The 21,024-nt window shown below is 39.5% G+C and overlaps 1 protein-coding gene across 2 annotated transcripts in view; it reads left to right on the forward strand.

Annotated features, from left to right (window-relative positions):
• Positions 1-18,057, forward strand: part of PDGFD (platelet derived growth factor D) — a 236,114-nt gene extending 218,057 nt beyond the window's left edge. Inside the window, exons 7-8 of one of the 2 annotated variants that reach the window (XR_006736360.1) lie at positions 6,709-8,446; positions 17,953-18,057. Coding sequence is in view for 1 of the 2 variants with exons in the window: in XM_045556810.1 (XP_045412766.1) it covers positions 6,709-6,834 (126 nt within the window). In the remaining variant the exon portion in view is untranslated. Of the gene's footprint in view, positions 1-6,708; positions 9,358-17,952 lie in introns of those variants that run through there. The other variant, XM_045556810.1, reaches the window with a different exon arrangement.
• The last annotated feature ends 2,967 nt before the right edge of the window (positions 18,058-21,024 follow it).

Here is a 21,024-nt window from a genome sequence, read left to right on the forward strand (position 1 = left end):
CTGTTAAAGTATTTTTCCTCTTTTCTAACAATTGTTCTATGCCTCTTGCAATATATAGATATAGGGGAGGAAAAACATCTTTCCTTCCACATATCCTAGGTTCATGGTCAAAGCCACTATAACAAAGACAGATTAATAAGAGAAAAGCATACACATTGACTCAACATAGGTTTTACATGATGCAGGAACCTCCATAAGGAAACGAAGACCCAAAAACAGCAGTTCAACCTGAGTGTTTTTTATAGTAGGTTTGATGAAGAGTGCATAGTGGAGGAGAAATGTGATAGGGCAAAGAGTATGATCTAATGGTAATAAATTGGGGGAAACTTAGCAAGCCCTGTTTGTTCACATTCTTCTTTGCTGTACCTTTGTCTTCAGAGATAAAGATATTCCTTTCCTCACATGAGCTTCTTATGTCCTGCTATAGGGAAGGTCAGAAAATTTTTTCTAGGTTTTATGACATACTTCAGGGAAGAAGGGTGGGGCGAAGGTCGTTGTGACCTTTCTGGTTTTGCTGTTTTCTCAGATCCCTTCAGCTTAAAATATTTTAGGGTAGAATGCCCTGAACCCCATCATAGGATTTAAAAGAGACTTTTGGCAGTGATTTTTTTTTAAGGGAGGCTTCCAGAAAACATATTACTTAGACAATTAGAGGATACTATAATTTTAGTTCTCCTCTTCCCTTGATAATCATAATGAAGAGATAGGATATTCCCTAAAATTATGGTGACCTATTAAATTAATACTTACTGTTTTTCATTTCTGTGCCCTGGCTATGTCCGTTCAGTCAGCAGCCAAAAACTTAGAAAGCAGCTGAGAGAGAAAGACTGAAGTTAATTTTCTCTGTCCTTCCTGTCGTGATTTTGTCATGATGGTGACATAACTATTCGCACTAATACAACTTTCTGCAGTGATGGGAATGTTCCATAGTTATACTGTCCAATATGCTAATCACTAGCAACATGTGGCTGCTGGGCACTTAAAATGTGCATAGCACAAATAAAAACTAAATTTTTAATTGCATGTAATTTTAACCAATTGAAATGTAAATAGCCACACAAGACCAGTGGCTACTGTATTGAACAGCAGAAGCCTAGATCCACCTCTCTCTGTTTCTAGCACATTTACAGCATCTAGAATTATTCCTATTTCTGGACAAAATGCAAAAGAAAATGACTTCAGAGGATTGTTTTAATTTAATGTAGAATTTTATATTAAAAATTTGCATTTTATTACAGCTTAAGAGTTAGAAGATGTAAGTAGGTACAGATAATCCCCGACTTAATGATGGTTCAATTTAGGATATTTTGACTTTACAGTGGGTTTATTGGGGTATTAGATGCATTTTTGACTTAAGATATTTTTAACTTAAGATGGGTTTATCAAGACATAACCCCATGATAAGTCAATGAGCATCTGTATTTATATATGAGACATAAGATTAATTAGAGTACTACAATGGTGACCTTCAGACTTGAGATGAAAGAATAGTACTTTTAGTTTTTACATGTTTAAAAGATCTATTATTGAAACAAATTTATCTAAAATTGCAAATTGAGACCAAAGAGATAGAAAAGAAATTTTGTTCAAGGAGTTTATACTCTCTGGCAAAAGGCAGTAAGTTTTGGGGTCATGATTATAACCAACCATCCATCACAAAAATCAAGAAAATCTCTTTCCTATTATTTTTCTGGAAACCACATTCCTAGAGTCTCCCTGCTTCTTTCCTTTCTCCACCTTTGACTGAGACCATGAGTCAGGCTTTTCCTGTGTTTTCCTACTCAGAGAGAGGGCAATAGAGTGGGAAAATTGCAGGACTACAAGAGAAAAGATGTGGGTTCTGGTTCCAGCTCTTCCACATGGGGAGGCAACCAAGCCCCAGCCACTTAAAACCTCCCAGGGCCTCAGGTTTCCTTACTTAATCCCTTAATAACCTACAATTTTGAATTCCCAGGCAGACTTGAAATTACGTTATATCCATGAACTGTGGTTACACTCCATCCTACCCCCTAAATCTTATCTTACTGAAATTGTGTGAGGAATAAAGACAAATTAGTGGTTGAAATGCTAGCGAAATGCAAAAGAATAAAGATATGATCTGGAACCATTAATGTTTATAGACTACTTATAAAAAAGTTAATTCACTCAGCTTGACAATGGCAATGATAACACCTGTGCTTCTTACCACCTGGGGATACTGGGTTAATGAAAGCATCTGAACACTGTCAAGCACAAGACAGATGTGGGTGGAATTATATGAGAGCCTGGTCTGGCTTTCTCAGTTCTGACTACCTTTCAGCCCTGATGACTCACTTACCAAGTGAATGGACGCTTCACTTACATACTGCAAACTACACATGGCCTTTCCCTTCTCAGTCTAGCTTCCTTCCCATCAGGCCTTCCTTCCAAACTTAGCAAACCTGCCACCCGGCAAGATACTCCCCAGGCAAACAAGGCCCAGCTGTGTTATGACTGATACCAATGCTAATGCCATGCTCTGAAATTTAGTGTCCAGCCAGGCTTCCATTATGTTTTCTGCAGTGGGTAAGCTAAACATGTAGTCATTAATCCTCTAAGGTACTGTCGAAATCGTTTAACTATTTAGTTCTGTAAAGGTAGGTTCCCAGCTAAGTATACCCCATAGTAACCCTAGAGTGTTTACAGAAAGCTTCTATTAGCAATAAATATCCGCAGACGTCATGACTGCATTTTCAAAAGTCATGAGCATTTTATAAATCCCCACTACCATCCAGCCTTTCGTCACCTTCACCTTAACTCCTCAGTATAACGTTTGTGTCCTGTTTATCGTTTATGTCTTTCCTAGTGAGTACTGTGTCTTATGACCTGACATCACTCCTGTCTTAACGCTCAGCCTCTGCTGGGACTATTGCCTGCAGGTTGAGTAATTACCCAGGTAGAAAATAATATGTTATCCCTTCTGAAAATATTTTTGCCTGTAGTCACTTAGGTTTCAGAATAAGTCACTATCACCCCTTAAAAATCTTGACTCCGTGTACATTTTTTATAAACTATAAGCATGAAAGAAGTCAAAGTAGAAGCAAAAGTAGGAAGCTTTCTTTTTTCGTAAACTGTGTATGTGCTGAATACAGCCTGCTTTAGAAGTTGGGTAGAATCTTAAATAAACTCTTAATGATTCAGGTTTATATAATGCATTTATCCTGAAATATGTACTTGTGTTCCTTTGTCAGCCATTAATTTGAGAACTGTTACAAGGCCTTAACAACCTTTTTTTATATTCCCAATAAACAAGAACCCGACTCAGCAGATAGCTTTTCTGCCTGGTATTGTTTTATTAGTGTAATAGCTTTATGGCAAAGATTCATTCAGAGGTTTATTGGCAACAAGGTGAGTAACTGTAGTTAAATATCTTTCGTGATGTGGTAATTTGCAAAACTGAGCATCTTTGATTTTGCATTGTGTGGTATGAAAGCCACCTACTGGCTTAGTCACACTCCATTTAGTGGATGTCAAGTTTCCCTGGCTTCACATGATTTTCCAGGGGGTGGAGAGGAGTCAAGGAGTCCGATTTTCACCCATAGGTGCTGAGACATGGCTGGCTGTCCCTCAGTGCATTTGTTATTTCCATGTGTGTGCTTGCAGCTGTGAGTCATAGCTCGGAAAATCAGAAAGCATTTTGTGATGGTACCTATTAGCAAGTGACCTTCAGCAGCTATAATTAATTCAATGCTTCCTTCCCTTTAAAGGTGACCAGATAACCCATAGCCAGCAAGTTTGCTTTCTCAGATAAAGGCTTTTCATTTTCCCATGTACCCTCAAATCAGCCTTGCTTTCTTCCTCCTTTCAACGTCATATACCTGAACCTAAGACTATTACATGATCTGAAGGCTTTGAACATCCGTGCTGTGATCAGCCAGTCAAGCAGTCCAATTTCCACTTTGTTCAAATAGTGCTTTCCTGTCTTGTCTGGGAAAAGTGTCTGCCAATTCATTTTTCTCTTCTTATCAGCAAAACACATATATACAGTGCTCACATTGCTTAATATAAAACACAAGCAAAAATCCCTGAACAATCAGAAGACCAGTTAGAAAAACTGCCCAGGCTTTCTGTTCTCGTCCCAAAGCACACACTTTTGTTTGCCATCAAATGAAAAGGCAAAGCTACAAGAGCACTGATTTTCCAGGTGCCAGTCATCACAAATTATTAGGCTTTGATAATGGTCTTCTTTAAACAAAGACTACTTATCATATGCTCACCTTCTCAGGAATCACTTCCTTCCCCTGCATCCCCCAGCCTTCAAATCTAGTTTGCATGGAGATAGTCTCAGACCATAGCAACTAATTCATATTGGAGAAATTCTTGGCAAATCTGTAGGGGTTCAACCCCCAACCCCTTGGTAAGGCACACTTACCAAGTACGATAAAGTAGGGTTTTCGTATCTGTCATGGGCAGAGGATAGCAAAAAAGTAACACATTCTCTATCCATCTCTTTGGTTACTTACTTTTTTCATGGTGAAGTAACAGTTTATATTTTCTAGAGAGACTCAGCAGGAGAGAACATGGGCACAGGAAAAGTCAAATGTCTTTGCAACTCAGCTCTCAGGACTTTCAATTTTAGTTCAAAATTGTGCATGGGCAACTTTGTTCTGGCCCTTGCTTTAATTCCTTGCCTGTGTTGCCTCTTGCTGATGAGATACAAACAAAAGCTTGGATTTCATGAATAGGGACATGGCGTCAAATTCTGGTTCCACAGTTTACTAGCTGTATGACCCTAGGCAAGTAACTTAATCTCTCCTTCCTCATCTGCAAACTAAATTAGAAATGTACCTACCTCACTGTGTTGCAGTGAAGTCCGAAAAATTTGCAAAGCCACTTAAAACAGTGTCTAGTATCTAGAAATGATGTTAGCAATTATTTATGCTATCCTTGCCCTCAGAGCACTTATAATCCAATTAACAGAATGCATAACAAATCTTGTGAAATTGTATGATACATATTGTAAGTGTAGTAGAATTGTGGGAGGCAATGAAAACCATATAATCAGCTATCAAAACTGGCATTTGGACTAGCTTTACCGATATCAAATGCTTTTGAGTCTTTGTGCTTCCTTCATGAACTCTCTTAAGGTATTCCTTTTTCCCCCCAATGTTGTACTCACAGTTCCTTTGAAGCTTTGCTGCAAATGGGATTCCATGCTCCGTTGTGCTGTGCGTTAGCAGAGTGCCCTGTCTTGATCAAATGCCGAACAAATTCAGGGACTTATTCTCTGCCTCACTGGGACTCCCATGGAACAGCATGGCTAAATGCTAAATGACAATGTGTGCAGACCATGATGCATGAGTGCAGGGGACTCTAGGCGTAATTTTCCTAGTGGATGGTTTTGGTTTATTTAAGACTTTAAACATTGGAGGATGAGAAAATGCCTGGGAATACAATCCAGAAAAAAAGAATTGTGGGGATGCCATGAAGAGTTATGCAGATGTTAAAGCAAGATTTTCCTGCATCTAACCTTCATCTAGGACAAGAGTACAACAAGCAAAGTGTAACAAGTCCCATTCCAGTTCACACAGGGGCCAGATACTTTAAGGCACAAAAGGAAATCATAGGCACGTTAGAGAGGCCTTGGGTCAGAGTGCACCAGGAGCCTCGAGGACAAAGCCTGGGTCCCAGGTCCAAGTTGCTGGAAGACCCTGAACAATGTAATTATTCTCCTTTAGAATCTCAGTTGTCTAATCTATAAAATGGGCATAGTGGTACCTTCTCTGCTATGTGACAAGGTTTGCATGAGGGCAAAAAAAGTAGTGTCTGTGCAAATTCTTTGAAAACTGTGAAATGTAACAATTGTTTGGTGGTGCCATGACGGAGTTTGGAGTCTAAAAGGAAAACAGAACAAAATCAAAAGTAAAGGCTAACAGAAATCTAAGAACATCAAGAAAAGAAGCAATTCAAGTAACTATGCAGTAAATTTGAAAATAAGTTGATAATTCTGCCAAGTATTTGTGCATGTGATGGCTGTTTGACTCAATGAAGGTCACAGCAGGGAAGAAAAGTTAGCTTCTGTTTGAACTAATGATTTAAGAAATAATGTTTAAGCTTATTAATTAAAAAATTAAGGATATACTTATTGACTTAAGAAATACTGCACTGATGCACAGGTATTAATGCATCAAGATTTTAGTGGAGCCTGATCTATTTTGAATTGTAAAGGGTATTCTGTGTTAGCAAATATGTGAGAATATAAACATTTTTATTTATTTATGGCCACTAATGACCTTCAACAGGGCAAAATGTTTTACTTCAACCAAACATTTAGGCATGCCAGCATATTATGTTCATGACTTTATTCATTTTCCTGTCTGTGGTGATAATGTGCTCAGTATTGTGTTTATAACATATGTTTCGGTCAGAAGAATCTTTATGATAATATTTGTAATAGCACCTGGCCCAAAGCAGGCCCTTAGGAAGCTATCAATACATATCTGCTAAGACACACGAGGATATCTGGGAACTGCAGGTAGGTAATGCCAGGGTATTACTGTGGGATCAGTTCACTCTTCTACTTCAAGGGAGTCGATTGTTTGTGAAAATGTTTACATGTGGGCATTCTGTTAGCAGGCCCAGAGTCTGCCTTGGATTCTCAAAGGGTTAGGAACCGATTTTCAGAAAAGTGGCATCTGGTTGAGTTAAACTCTAAGGGCTTTCTAACAGGAACTATGTTTCTTGTCCTAGGTGTTAAAGTTTGAGCCTGGCCACTTCAGGAGGAGGGGCAGAGCAAAGACCATGGCTCTCGTTGACATTCAATTGGATCACCATGAGCGGTGCGATTGTATCTGCAGCTCAAGACCCCCTCGATAAAAGAATGTGCACATACTTACATTAAGCTTGAAGAAACCTTTAGTTTAAGGGGGGTGTGGTAAGAGACTCATTTTCCACCAGCAACCGAACTTACTGCTAGCCTGAAATGCCATGAACACAAGTGGTTGCTGAGTTTCCACCTAGCTTCTTTAGTGCCAGGGCAAGTAGCAAGGCGTATCATCAACTTCTATATCCAAGAATATAGGATTGCATTTAATAATAGTGTCTGAGGATATATATACACAGCACAGATATGTATATCCATGTCTATGTGTAAATAGCTCAAACGGTTTATTCAGTATATATAACCAGGTACACTAGAGCTTACATATGGTTATTTAGACCCTTAAAATCTTTTCACAAAATAAGGGACAATCAAATATATGAAACATGTCTTTAAAATTTTCAGAAAATGAATTCGTTTATTTTTAAATTTTAAATCACAGAACAATTTTGGATCTCGCTCTCTTAAAGAAATCATCTTGTACATTAAAAACCAGAAGATAAGCTTTTCTTATGTATACATCTTCACTGATTATATAAAGGGAAAAATATGATTTCTCGGAAAAAGGCAAATACTTACGCATTTTTCCCACAAGATGCACTACACACTTACCTATGTAGACAATAATAACCTGTCTCCAAAACCATGCCATTAATAACGTAGGTGCTTTAGAAATTAAATCATTAAGTCTTCTTTTCATGCATTTTGCTGAGGCATTCTAATCCATTGAACACCTGTCTCAAGAAAAGTACTCAGAGTCTTTATTATTATAATCTTACAAGAGACAATTTATAAGCTGTAGCAGAATTTTGAATTTTTATTTTTCCAAAACCCCTCTGCAAGAGGAAATCCTTTCAAGAATGGCATGGGAATTCTGTATGGGCCTTTCAAAATGGTGTTCACTGGAAGATTTGGGTAGTTGAGAGTTTAAAAAGTGAGTATTGATACATTGACATAACTGGAAATCAGGTGGAATATTTGATAGACTCCCTACTTAGTAATGGATTCAAACTCTCTAAACTATGCCAATTAATTTTTATGTATCTTGCATTTATGTCCCTGTCCCTTCGACAGAGAGACTTGGATTTAAAATGGCATTCTATTTTTGGCAAGGCATCATGGATTACTTTTAGCCTAAAAGCTTTTGTGTATCAATAAAATAACCTAATTTTATTGATGCAAATTCCCAATCCTATGTGTAATCACCATGCTGAGAATGTTTCTGAACCAAATGAAGTCAGATCTGGGGGTCTCTGGTTCTTTCTAAATCTGTATATCTTGTTCTAAGAAGCCAACTGTGAATTCTGGAAGCACAAGTTCGGCCCTGCTCTCCCACTAGAAAACTGTGTTGCATTGGTTATTGGTATTTAGAGTAATTTTTCCTCCCTGGCTCCTTCATGTCTGTTTTAAAGAAGACTGACTCCAAGAGTAGGAAGTGATTCATCATTCTCCAAAGCAAGACACTTAAGAGAGCAGTTCTGAAATCAAGATAGCTCACGGGCTGCTCACAGAGAACTACATTTTTCTTCCTGCCTTGAAAGGAAAAAGGAGAGCCGATTCCTTCTGGAAGTCTAGGGCCCTACTGCCTGCAACCAGTTTGGGCAAGAGGTATGTGACAGGGCTAGTGAAGTCCCAGTGTCAGATGAGTGGCCGTGATATACTTAGATTTCTAAGCATGGTGCTCTCAGGTCCAACCTCTCAACTACCCTTAGGTGGCTCAATTCTTCCCAGCTCTTTCAGATGAAAGACCTGTGCTTATTGAAGATGTACCTTCTAAAACTTTCCTAGAAGTGCCTGATGTTTTTATTGAGGCAGTGAGTGGTAAAATTACTCTATTGTTCAAGTCTCCAAAAGCCCAGAAATATCCCAGGCAGACACTAACAATCAGGAACCACTCTTCCCCTTCATGGCTATTTGCAAGTTTCCTGTGAAAACATTGGCTTCCTGTACCCAAATCAAAATGTGTGTTGTTACATCACTCTAGCTTGTACAGCTCACGTCGTAGCTGTAAATATGAAAAATTGGAGTGTTCTACCCGATTTTCAATAAACCTTCCAGGCTGCAATAACCAGGATGGTTTTCAGTTAAACCCTTATCTGTACTTTTTATTTATTAGCTGAAATGTAAGCAGGCATATTCACTCACTTTTCTTTGTCTTTCCTGAGAGCTTTTTATTAAAACTTCTCCCTTGGTTATCTGTTAGCTATTGCACTTCCAACATGTAGCCAATAAATCTGGTTCATTGCCATCAAAGGAATAAAAAGCTCACCATACAAATTACATTTCAAAACAAACCCTAATAAATCCACATTTCTGCATGGCTCACTCAACTGAAATAATGCCTTTCATTCAATATGTTCTTATAGGGCAGAACACTTTCATAAGTAGAGTTTTTTATGTTGTTTTTTTTTTTTTGTCATGTTGATAACATGCAGCTTTTTCCTCTCATAGAATTTTTCTATGGCAAATGTAATATGCCTCTTATCTTCAGGAAAAATAAATATTGCTTTGGAACAAAACTACCCTATTATTTAGTACTCAATTGCAGTTTTAAAAGGTGTACAATGTTACAAACTTACTTTCACAAATTGTTTGCAATGACAAGATTGGGTGGTTTCTGAAGGCGTCATTTTATGATAATGCTGAAAGATGAAGCACCTTATTCCCCAACTACAGGTTTCTACTCTGTCCCTGCTCTGCAACCTCACAGTGAGGCAGGACTTGGGTTTTGTTTTGATGCTGCTGCTGTTGCTTTTATGTATGACTGTTTCCCATAGGGCTTTTAATGAATTATATTGTCCTCTGACATTCCTCTCCTAAGAGTCCACATCCTCTCTCTTCCTTGAGGCCTGAAATCAACAACATCACAGCCTCATTTCCCTTTTGGCCACTCTGACCCCTTTTCCCATCGGGATGGACACCCCAGCTAGTGGTTCGGTGCTATCAGCTCAGGGAGACTAGTTTAGGAGCCACACTCTTGTAGTATTTAGTTTACCATTTGTCAAGGGCCCCAGAGCATAAAGAGAGCTCTTCTAGCTGCAAGAATTTTTGCTTTTGCTTGTGGCTTAGTCTTTATCATCATCCTACTAGAGACAAGATAGCAGCTGCAGTGTTGGGTAAAACTCTGCCACTAAAGTTTAATGGTTTTAGGTTGTTTGGGGAATGGGGGTAGAGACATATGTAGTCCATGACAAGAATCAACTTTACAATCAAAAATACCAGCTAATGTGTGAGTTTCAGGGAGGGATGAGGAAAGGATCAAATAGTTCTGTGCATAAAAGCTCATTCAGATAATTTGGGTGTTTATGTAAAAAGTCATAATAGTTGTATGTGTAAACAGCATTTTAATGCAAAGACATTAAGGATTTTATGTCATTTCCTGAAATGTTCATGTGTCCAGTTTTTCTCTAAGACTGACTCAACAGATGTCCAAACTGTTCATATTCTCCTACAGTCCTCTGGTAGAACATTAAATTAAAATTCATAGCTTAGTATTCATGCCCAAAATCCTAGGAAATACAATTTTGTTTATTGACAGCCCTGATCAAATATGCCAGAAAATAGAATATTTATACTTCTCTGGTTTTATTGACATTTACTCAGATCTTATTGTTTTTAAAGATCAAGTTAGAGACTACACAGGCCTTCAAAACTTAACATAGCACACGGGGATACCTCTCAAATGAAACAATTAGACATCAACAATAGATAAGCAGCTAACTGCTTAATTTAAGACTTCATGCTTGCTATTCAAGTTCTATTTCTGAATTTTGCAAACCAGTTTGTATTATTTTTGAATAAATTTCATTTCTATAGAGATGTCTAAAAATTTTCAAGTAGATCACATTAGAGGAGAATGGAGCTCAGTCCGTAATAAAGGTTAATGGACTCAGTGCAGAAAGTTATGGGCCAAGAAATCTTCATTTTCTAACAAAATCATTTGACTTTCTAATTATTTTAAAACTGTTGAATACTGATTGCCAGGTTTAGTGGCCAGAAACCAAATGTTAAAAACATTCTTAGATTCAATTTGCATTTTACATAATACCTGCAATACAAATTCTCTTTTAAGAACTAAAGCCTCTGGGTATATTCTCTCACCTGTCTCTGGTTGAGGCCATATTATAAATTCCTTTTCTTTAGTCCTTCCAGTCTTTTCTAGACTTTCCTTTTCTCCCTGTGACTCCCAAATCCCTTTCCCTTCTCACCAGCCTCTACCCCACCAATCTTCAAGTCAGAGAAAATCAGAATTGATATCTGCTTTGGGAAGACAGATCATTTGAAAAGATCAAATGCACAGTTTCCCAAGTAAGCAATTAATAGGGTAACATTGACAACTGTTAGGGTATCACTGCTTCTTGAGAGTCAAAACACATCAAGTGAATATTTTCCAATATCATCCATTTTGATGTAAACTTCAGAATATGGTGGTGAATATTTATTGACTTCTGTCAAAGGAAATTTAGCCACAGTCAATAATGGGGAAAACAGACTAAATTAAATGTTTCATTCATTCATTCATTCAGCAACATATGCATTAAAGCCCACTATGCATCAGGCATGCTTTGGGGCCCAAAACACAAGTGAGATCCACAAGAGAGGATAATATTGGAGAAAGATATTGTAGGTGGGATAAATGGAAAAAACAGAGATGCTCCAGTGAAAATGCAAAAGGTAGGCATGGGCACTTCGTACAATACAGAGTAAAGTGGCAGAAAATAAAGGAAAGGAATATATAGCCAAACAGTTAAGTTTGAAAAAGTACATAAGCACCTGATTGCACAAAGTCTTCCCTGGATGGCCAGCAAAGAAGTCTCATCCTTTACTAGGAGAGGAGGCTGTGGAGACTTCTGAGACAGCAGGGACTGTAAATGCCATAGAGCACCAGACAGAACGTTAGAGGGCTTGGGTAGTGATTCACCTGCCTTTCCGGACTTGTGTTCCCTCATTTACAAAATCAGATGCGTGTGATGTTCTGTAGGACCCAGCCAGCAGAATAGTTCTGCATTTTGGACAATGACAGTCTCCAGGAAGAATGGTGATAGGCTGGGAGTTATGTGGCCCCTTGTTTTAGGGGTGAGACTGTCAACGGAAAAGAATCCAAACTGTCTAAAATAATTTAAAGAGGTCTATTCTGAGCCAAGTATGAGGGACCATGGCCTGGAGCCACACCTAAGAAGCCTTGAGCAAGTTGTCTTGCCGTGGTTAGATTACAGTTTGGTCTTATACATTTCAGGGAAACAGGAATTATAAGTAAGTCATAAATCAGTACATGAAAGGTATACATTGGTTTGGCCTGAAAAGGAGGGACATCTCCAAGCAGGGGATTACAGGGTATAGGTAGGTTTAAAGATTCTTTGATTTGTAATTGGTTAAAGAAATGAAGCTTTGTCTAAAGGCTTAGAATGTCTTAGATAAGGAAGTCTGTTAATCAGAGACAAGTCACAGGACATAGACTCACAAGATCTGTTGAGTAAATTGAAGACCTATAGGTGTGGTTTAAGCTTTGTCTTACATAGCCTTAGGCCTATTAACGCGTTATAAAGGATATCTCCAAGAAGGGAGGGGGGCATGAGGAGGCATGTCTGACCTCCCTTCTCATGGCCAGCAACTCAGCTTTAGGGTATTTGTAGGGTCCCCTTGGCCAAGAAGGGGTCTATTCCATTGGTTGGGGTGCTTAAGATTTTATTTTAGTTCATGAGATAATAAGGAAGGAGACTTCAGAAACAGGAAGGGATGTGGTTGTGCAGGCTGTGCATTGCAAATTTCTGAGGGCTGCTATCTGAAGAACTAAGACTACAAGAAAGGTAAACAAGAGAATTCAAAGATCTTAGTGATTGAATGGGGAGGAGGGTGCAGGTTTGAAGGTATTCTGGAGGAAAGGAATTTCAAGAGTATTCTCTGTGAGAAAAGAAGGGAGCCAGGAAGGGGAGGCCAATTTCGAGAGCATCTCTCAGAAGAGGAGGCACAGTTTATAATTAAGGTTGGCTGAGAATTATCCTTATAAGTGGCAAAGCCAAAATCATGAGAAAATAAAGGAAAGAACCTGAAGGACTTCCATAGAGAAGAGTAAAGAAGACGAAGTAACAAAGCTCACAAAATGTGTTCCAAAAATTTGGTACTTATTGAGGGCTAGTAAAGGGCCCAATCCTGTACTAGATACAATAGATTCACAAAACAATAAAACAAACATGTTTCCTGCCCTTATCAAACTATCAAACTAGATAGAGAAGGGAGGGTAGATATTAAACAAATAATTACATAAATAACACACGATATTTGTGAACAGCAGAAGCATAGTGAGGGATGACAGTAAAAGGTAGAATTCCAGATCAGGGGATCAGGAGGCTTTCTCTGAGAAGACGGCACTGCAGCCAGAACAGAAAGTTGAATAAACATTAGATAGAAGGAAAGTGAAAGGAGAGTGTGGTGTAAGAAATTAAAACAAAAATGGTGGCATGAGAAACGAAAACAAAAATTTTAGCTAGATTAAAGAAATATTTTGAAATGTTTGATTGACTAGAGTTGGTGATGGATTAGACTGAAGCTGAGGAAGATGTCAAGGGTTTTTCCAAGGCTTCTGGCATAACAAACTGGGCAAATAGAGGTGCCATTTATTGAGATGGGGGACAAGGCAGACAAGGGAAGAAGAGGATTTGGGGTAGATTAAGAATTCAATGTGAGAGATTGATGCCAAATGGCCTTTGACATATCAAGTTGGAGATATCAATTAGGCAGTTAGGTCTGCAGGTCTGTAGCTCAGAAGAGGGTCCTGAGAACAAGATGTAAATTTAGAAGTCATGAACATGTAGCTATTAAAAGCCACAGGAGTGGTCCAGATCCTTAGGGGAGGGTGAAGATTGACAGGAGAAAGGATCATAGGACAATTGCAAGAGTATCAACATGTCCTGAGTGCCAGAGGAAGAAATTGTTTCAAGGGTCTGGGTCAGTTTTATCAATTATTGCAGAGAAGATGAAAGAAACACCTACTGATCTGTCTGCCCAGAAACATTGCTCCCTGCCCCCACCTCCGCTCCTTTTCTGAGAAACACCTCTTTTTCTATAGTGGTATTGACCAGTAGAACTCTTTGCAATGATGACGGGAAATGTTCTATAACTGCTGTCCAAGACTGTAACCACTGGCCACATGTGGTTACTGGGCACTTGAAACGTGACTAGTGCAGCTGAAGAGTTTTTTATTCTTTTTTATTTAATTTACATTTTATTTAATTTACATGAGCCACATGTGACTCATGGCTACATGAGTGTGTAGCCATATCCCTCTTAGTTCTCTGAGAATGTCAAATGGTGGAAGTGTGAGTCAGGTGGTAAGATATCCAGAGGGAAGAACTGTGAGGAAATGGAGGTGCTGAGTGGAAACCGCTTTCTGGAGAAGTCGATTAGTGAGTGGAAGGAAGGAAATATAGTCAGCCCTCCATACCCACAGGTTCTGCATCCGTGGATTCAAGCAACAGCAGATCAAAGATATTTGTTAAAAAAAATAAAAAACAATAACACAACAATAAAGATAACACAAATAAAAAACAACACAGCATAACAACTACTATGTACATAGCATTTACATTGTATTAGGTATTATAAGTAATCTAGAAATGATTTAGAGAATATGAAAGGATGGGCATGGGTTATATGGAAATACTACACCATCTTGTATGAGGGACTTGTAACATCCCTGGATTTGGGTATCTGCAGGGAGTCCTGGAACCAATATCCCATGGACACCAAGGGATGACTATACTGTCAGTTCTTGTTATTTGTGGCAATTGGGTTCTATGAAGTCTCCACAACCACTGAATTAGCAGATGCTGCACCATTGCTCCTGGGAGAAATACAGGGTCAGGGTCCTGCAAGCCTCTAGTCACAATATTTTCACAACCGATAAATACATAACATTGTATTATGTGTGCTTCTGGTTAAGAATTCCTTATTTAATATACATCACTGATTCATTAGCATTGAACTCATGGCTGACAACACTATGACTCATGCCTAAACCAAGCTTACCTAACACACCTATTTTCTGTATGAGGCACATCACAGTCTTCTTGCACTTAGGAATACCGGACAGCACTTCAGTTGTACACTTGGGGGCCATTTTAAATGACAAAATATCCAACAAAAAGCACAAAAACATGAAAAACATGACACTAAATAGACCATGAAAAGGACATTCCTTTGCAGTGTGAGAGCTGAAACCAAAAGGCAATGTCACCTTGTTCTACCTCAGCTGGGAACAGGAGCCATTCAGATTTTTCACAGCTTTGCTCATGTCTGCAAATGACTACAAAAAAACACTGTGCATATTGATTTGGGGGATACAAATAAATTTTGAGCAGGTAAATTTGCAAATACGGAAGCTGTGAATAATGGATATTGACTGTAATGATAGTGCCCATTTTACAAGGTGGCAGGAATTTTTCTGAAGCTTCCATATATGTATTTAATTTTCATAATAACCCAATGATAAATGGGTTTTATGAAAATGAAAGAAATGAATATATACTAAAGCTTTTTATTAAAGAACAGTGCTATTATATTTATTATGCTTCATAAGGATGAAAAAGTAAAGCACAGAGAGTTCAAGTAACTTACCCACGGTTGGCAAGTAGTCAATTCCTGACAATGCCTCTGCAACCACATTCTTGATCACATTGTCACACCATCCCTCTGAGTCATTGGATAGCGAGCGGAACTGAAAAATTTCCTCGGAAAGTCTCCTCACCTACAGGACAATTCCAAGCATGGACCCTAAGGTCCTCATTGAACATTCTGATCAAATGCCATCCATTTAATCAATAGTAACTGAAAATATTCTAGGCACCAGGGATGATGAACAAGGCAATGTTCTTGCCATTGTGGAATTTGCATCAAGATAGAAACAAAAAGAAAAAAACAGGTATAGTTTCAGAAGGGCTATAAGAAAAGCAAAGCAAGTTAGAAGGGCAAAGGCAGGCCTCTCTGAGGAGATGACATTTTTGCTGTGACTTAAAGGAAGTTGATTTCTGGATGTCCTTGGAAAGTTTGCCCTCAACACATGGGAATAAATCACCTTGGGTATTCACTGAAACCCTCATTTTGTTAAAAAAAAAAAAAAAGAAAGAAAAGAAAAGAAAAAAAAAGAAAGAAAGAAATTGATTTTTTCCCAGTTAAACCTTGTCCAAACTCCAAATATAACTTTGATTATTACATAAATAAAAAATGAAGGCTTACGCAACAGTTTCCTTGTCCCCATATACACACGGCTAAATGAAGACACTTGAGTGTAGTATAAAGCAATGGTACACAAATTAGCTTTGCTGAGAAATACAGCTTGCACTTGTTCAGAGTCTGCAGTGGAGAAAATCCCAGACCAAATCATTAAGTGTATTCATCAAGGATGAAAAAAAAAAAAGGAAATATTGTGGTCAACTGTTTACCCAAAAATGGATTCAAAAACAAGCTAAAAATAATTCTCTGCATTCCAATACCTCAGGCTCACCACCACCACATTAGGTTCTACAAGAACTAAAATCACTTCCTGTTTTATCCGTAGGAGAAAACATTTTTCTCCAGAAGACATTTTAATGAAATATATGAGCCTTTGTGCAAGACTAGGACTAATACGACTTTCCTTTCTCTTCTCATAGAAATTGAAAACAGACTAAAAACCACAGAGCTGTGAATATTATAGGTCTAAATTTGATCTTAATATAGAATAAACGAAATGATGCAAAGCTTAATCATCAGCATGATACTGTGTCTAGAATACATTTAGTGTTTTAATGGGACATCTTTTTTCATTAATGCACTCGACGACTATTTTTGAGAAACTATTATGTTTCGGGCACTCTACGAGGTGCTCAGAATGCACCAGTGAATAATCCCATCTCAGTGCTGCCCTGGCTGTACTTACAGTCTAACACTAACACTGAGAGGTAGTAAAACACCAGTTGTCTGAAGCAACTTTCAGAACCACTGAGACCAGGACCTCTGCATCCCCCTTAGAACAGGGTTTCTCAAGCTCAGAGCTGTTAATATCTTGGGCTGGGTAATTTTAGTGTTGTAAGGGCTGCTCTGTGCATTGTAGGATGTTTAGCAGCATCCCTGACCTCTACTTACACGATGCCAGTAGCACTCTTTCCCCCATTAGTGACAATCAAAAAATATTTCCACACATCACCAGATGCCCACTGGGAGAAAAATTCATCCCCACATGAGAACCACTGATTTAGAGATTATATTAGCAATAAAATCCTGTCTTTCTGTGAGGTATCCCAATTCGTTCTACAAAGGTGCCTTTGCCAAGTGATGTTGCCTGGAGGAGAATTTGAGGTTAAGGTGGAGAGGCCAGCCAGTCAGGATGGGCTGAATTAGGCTTGAAAGACATCAGAATCCCTTGGTAAACTTTCAAAATACAAAGGCAATAACTTTCTGATGACACACATATCGATTTCCAGAATATTCATTTATTCAATAAGAAAAAGTTATTAAATGCTTACTCTTCTATGTGCCAGGCACAACTAACTATAGGTGCTGAGGATAGTGAACAAAACAGACCAAAATCCCTGTCCTTGTGTGGAGGCAGACAAATAAGTAAAATGTATATAATATGTGAGAAGGAAATACATGTATGGCTATAGATAAATAAAAGCAGGGGAAGGGGATCAGCAAAGGAGGCAAATTCAACTTTTGTTAAGGTGGTCATCTTAAAGTAAAAGCCCAAAAGACATAAGGGAAAAAGCCATGCAAATATCTTTTTAAAAAGGGTGGGGGAAGGATTCCAGGCAGAGGGAACAGTAAATGCAAAGGCCCTGAGGTAGGACCTTGGTTGGTGTGAGGCTGGAATGGTGTGAGCTAGGTTGAGTGTTAGGAGATGAAGTTAGGAAGCTTGTAGGAGCCAGATTTTATTGAAATTTCTAGGCCATTGTTAGGACTTTGGTTTTGACTGCTAAAAATCTTCAGTAGTGGTTAAGGCCTGCTCCCTATTTCCCTACCTACTTAAAGTTAGGTGTGGCCAGGTGTGATAGATTGAGTTACTTGCCCCTACTGTGGGCAAATCTAAACCTAATCTATTTACCCTAGTTCTTCCTCTTTCCTTTGCATCCTCACTGCAGACAGAGAATACATCCACACCCCTTGGCTATGGTTTTGGCCACATGACTTGCTTTGGCCAAGAGGATGTAAGTAGGCATGATGCAAGTGAGGGCTTGAGATGAGCTTGCCCGGTGTGGCCTGCCTTCTTGAATTACTACCATCGCCATGAAAACAACATGCCCTGGCTGGCCTGCTGAACAGAAGGAAGATGAGAAACATACCAAGCAGAGCTATCCCAGAGGACTTGCAGCTTCAAGAAGATTACCCAGCCTAGCCCAGTTTAGATCAGCTGACCCCAGCCAGCCAGAAGATAAATGACAAATGCTTATTGTGGCATGCCCCTGAGATTTTTTGTGGTGGGTTTTTGCACAGCAACAAATTGGCTAATAAAATGAGAGTGGAAGTGAAATGTGTCAATTATGGTTGGGAATGAAATCTTTAAAAGTCACTGTACATTTCCTCAACCCCTTCCTCCTGCTGCAGAGAGGATGGAAGTGCAGGTCAAGGCAGAGCCTCTACCACCCTGGTTCCCTGAGTGACTGTGCGGAGCAGAGCTCCTGATGACCCACACTAGACATATAGACTAAGATAGAATAAAATTCTGTGGTGTTAGCTGATGTCATTCCGTTTCTGATACTGCAGCGTGGCCTAGTTTGGCTGATATAAGAAGTCTCTAGAATATTGAGATGAGGAATGACATGATTTGGCACATATGTAAACAACTCTGGCTATGTTAAGAATAGACTGAAGAGGGTAGGAGCAGGGGCTAGGAGACAAATTAGAAGGTAGTTATTGCAACTATAATGCAGGCAAGAGATGACAGTGGCTTGGAACATCGTGGTAACAGTGGGGAAAGTAAAAAGGGAGCAGATCCTGGATGTATTTTGAAAATAGAGCCGCCCAGATTTGTTTATGGAAGGCAGGACGTGAGCGAAAGAATTGAATCAAAGATGACTGTAAGGTTTGGGGATTGAGAAAGGTCTGATAGAGTTGCCTTTAACTGAAATGGAGAATATTGTGGAAGGAAGAGGTTTGGCTGTGGAAAGATCTGGAACTTAATTTTGGACATGTTAACAGTGCCTATTAATCATCTGTGTTAAAAAGTCAAGTAAATAGTTGAATTTACCAATGCAGGGTTCAAGGGAAGGCTGGGATGGAGATGTGATTTGGTAGTTTGTTGGTTTATGGAGATTATGGAGATTGCACTTCAAACCAGGATATTGGAAGAATTCACAAAAGGAGTAAAAGTAGACAGAAAAGAGGCCCAAAATTTGAGCCTCCTTCAATAAGAGGTTAGGGAACAGTGAGACACCAGCAGAGGTGGGCAGTGAGGTTGCAGAAGACTGGTTGGTGTGGGGTATGCGCTGAGCATCTTGCATTGCTGGATAGAAGGTTTCTCCAACACTCTCCACCTGGCTGTCTGTCCAAGGAGGCTGCTCTCAATGGAAATAGTTCCTGTTCCCTCCAGTTTCTGGTTGGGTTTGGCCAATGGTAAGGAGCCAGAAAGGGAGATTAGAAAGAAGGGAATGAGATTAGATCAGCAGCTCTCAAACTTTAGGATGCATCCAAATCACCTGCACGGATTGTTAAGCGGAGTGCTGGGCCCCGCCCCCACAGGTTCTGATTCTTCTCTAATCTTGGGTGAGCCTTGAGGATCTGCATGTCTAACAAGTTCTCAGGTGCTGCTGCTGCTGCTGCTCCAGGGACAACACTTGGAGAACCACTACGTTAAGGTATTTATGTCCCCCCATGCCCTCCCAGTGAGATTGCTTCAGCCTGGTTGTGACCCTAACAGAAAGTTACTGCTCCTCCCGAATAGACCTTCAGGACATGACTCTATTTCCTTTGGAATTTCAGTAATGTCTTCCTGCCTTCATCTTTTTAAAGGTGGTGACAACTCTATCCTGACGGCCCCAAGTTCCTGCCCTATTAGCTGTCCTTCCTCTACACTATACTTACACCTTAGTCATTAGTCTCTTTGTAACTAGACCCCTCCCCTTGAATTATCTAATTTGAGGGAGCCATCTGTGTCACTGACATAGGAGTCCTGGGGATAAATGAATGAGCATTTTTAAAAAGCACATGTGGCCATTTAGAAATGGACTCAGCATGTGGAAGTCATATGTGGAATGTTGGAGACAAAAGCTGAATGGGGCACATTAGAGAAAGAACAGTAGGAAGTTTATATCTGCAAATTATCCCTGTTCCCATAAAGACCCTAAGTAATGTTTTAGAAAATGACTCTGAGGCCCCGAGTCACCAGATGGTTCAATTTGCTAACCATTTAACCAGGTACTCAAGATACCTGTGAGCATCCTATGCCCCTCTATCCTCCTGGCATCAGATCAATTCTCAAGTCTTGTAAATCAATCTATTGCAGTGGTTCTCACATTGCAGAATGTATCTGAATCACCTGGAAGGCTTGTTAAACCAGCGTGCTGGACCCCAGCCTCAGAGTTCTGATTCGCTGGGTCTCAGAGGGTAAAGGATGCCATTTGCATTTCTTATGAGTTCACAGGTGATGCTGATGTTGCTGTCCATGGGCCCGCACTTTAGAAATCACTGATCTATATAAGATATTTTACCTGTTTAACCTTTCCTTTCCATCCCCAGCTAGTCCAGACCTCACAACATCTGCCTGAATTACCACCACATCCTCCAAACTAAGCATCTCCCTGAGCCTAGCTTTGCTCCCTCCCCAGTCAGTCCCCCACAAGGCTTCCTAAGACGTCTTTCTAGGATACATATTTGATTTTATTACTTCCTTGCTTAAAACACAAGGATCCATGCCCATGGCCTTTAGCATAAGCTTCCATTCTCACCTCTCATTGTTTCCCACTCTTGACCTCACTCCAGGACTGCTGAATTATTCATAGGTCCCTGAATACAATTTTGCTGCACACACAGCATTTTCCCATCTTTGAAAGGTCCTTCTTCCCTGTGAGTCCTGCCCTCTCTCTTAATTCCCAGCCGAGCAGATGCCTCTCTCTGGGATCCCCTGGCTTACACTGGCCACATAGCCCAGACCCTGTGGTCCATGGCATCCCAATGTTGAGCTGTCCTCTCACTTCTGAGCAGAGAGATCTGCTCGT

The sequence above is a fragment of the Lemur catta genome, chromosome 7 (genome assembly GCF_020740605.2).
Source record: "Lemur catta isolate mLemCat1 chromosome 7, mLemCat1.pri, whole genome shotgun sequence".
Classification (NCBI taxonomy): Eukaryota; Metazoa; Chordata; class Mammalia; order Primates; family Lemuridae; genus Lemur; species Lemur catta.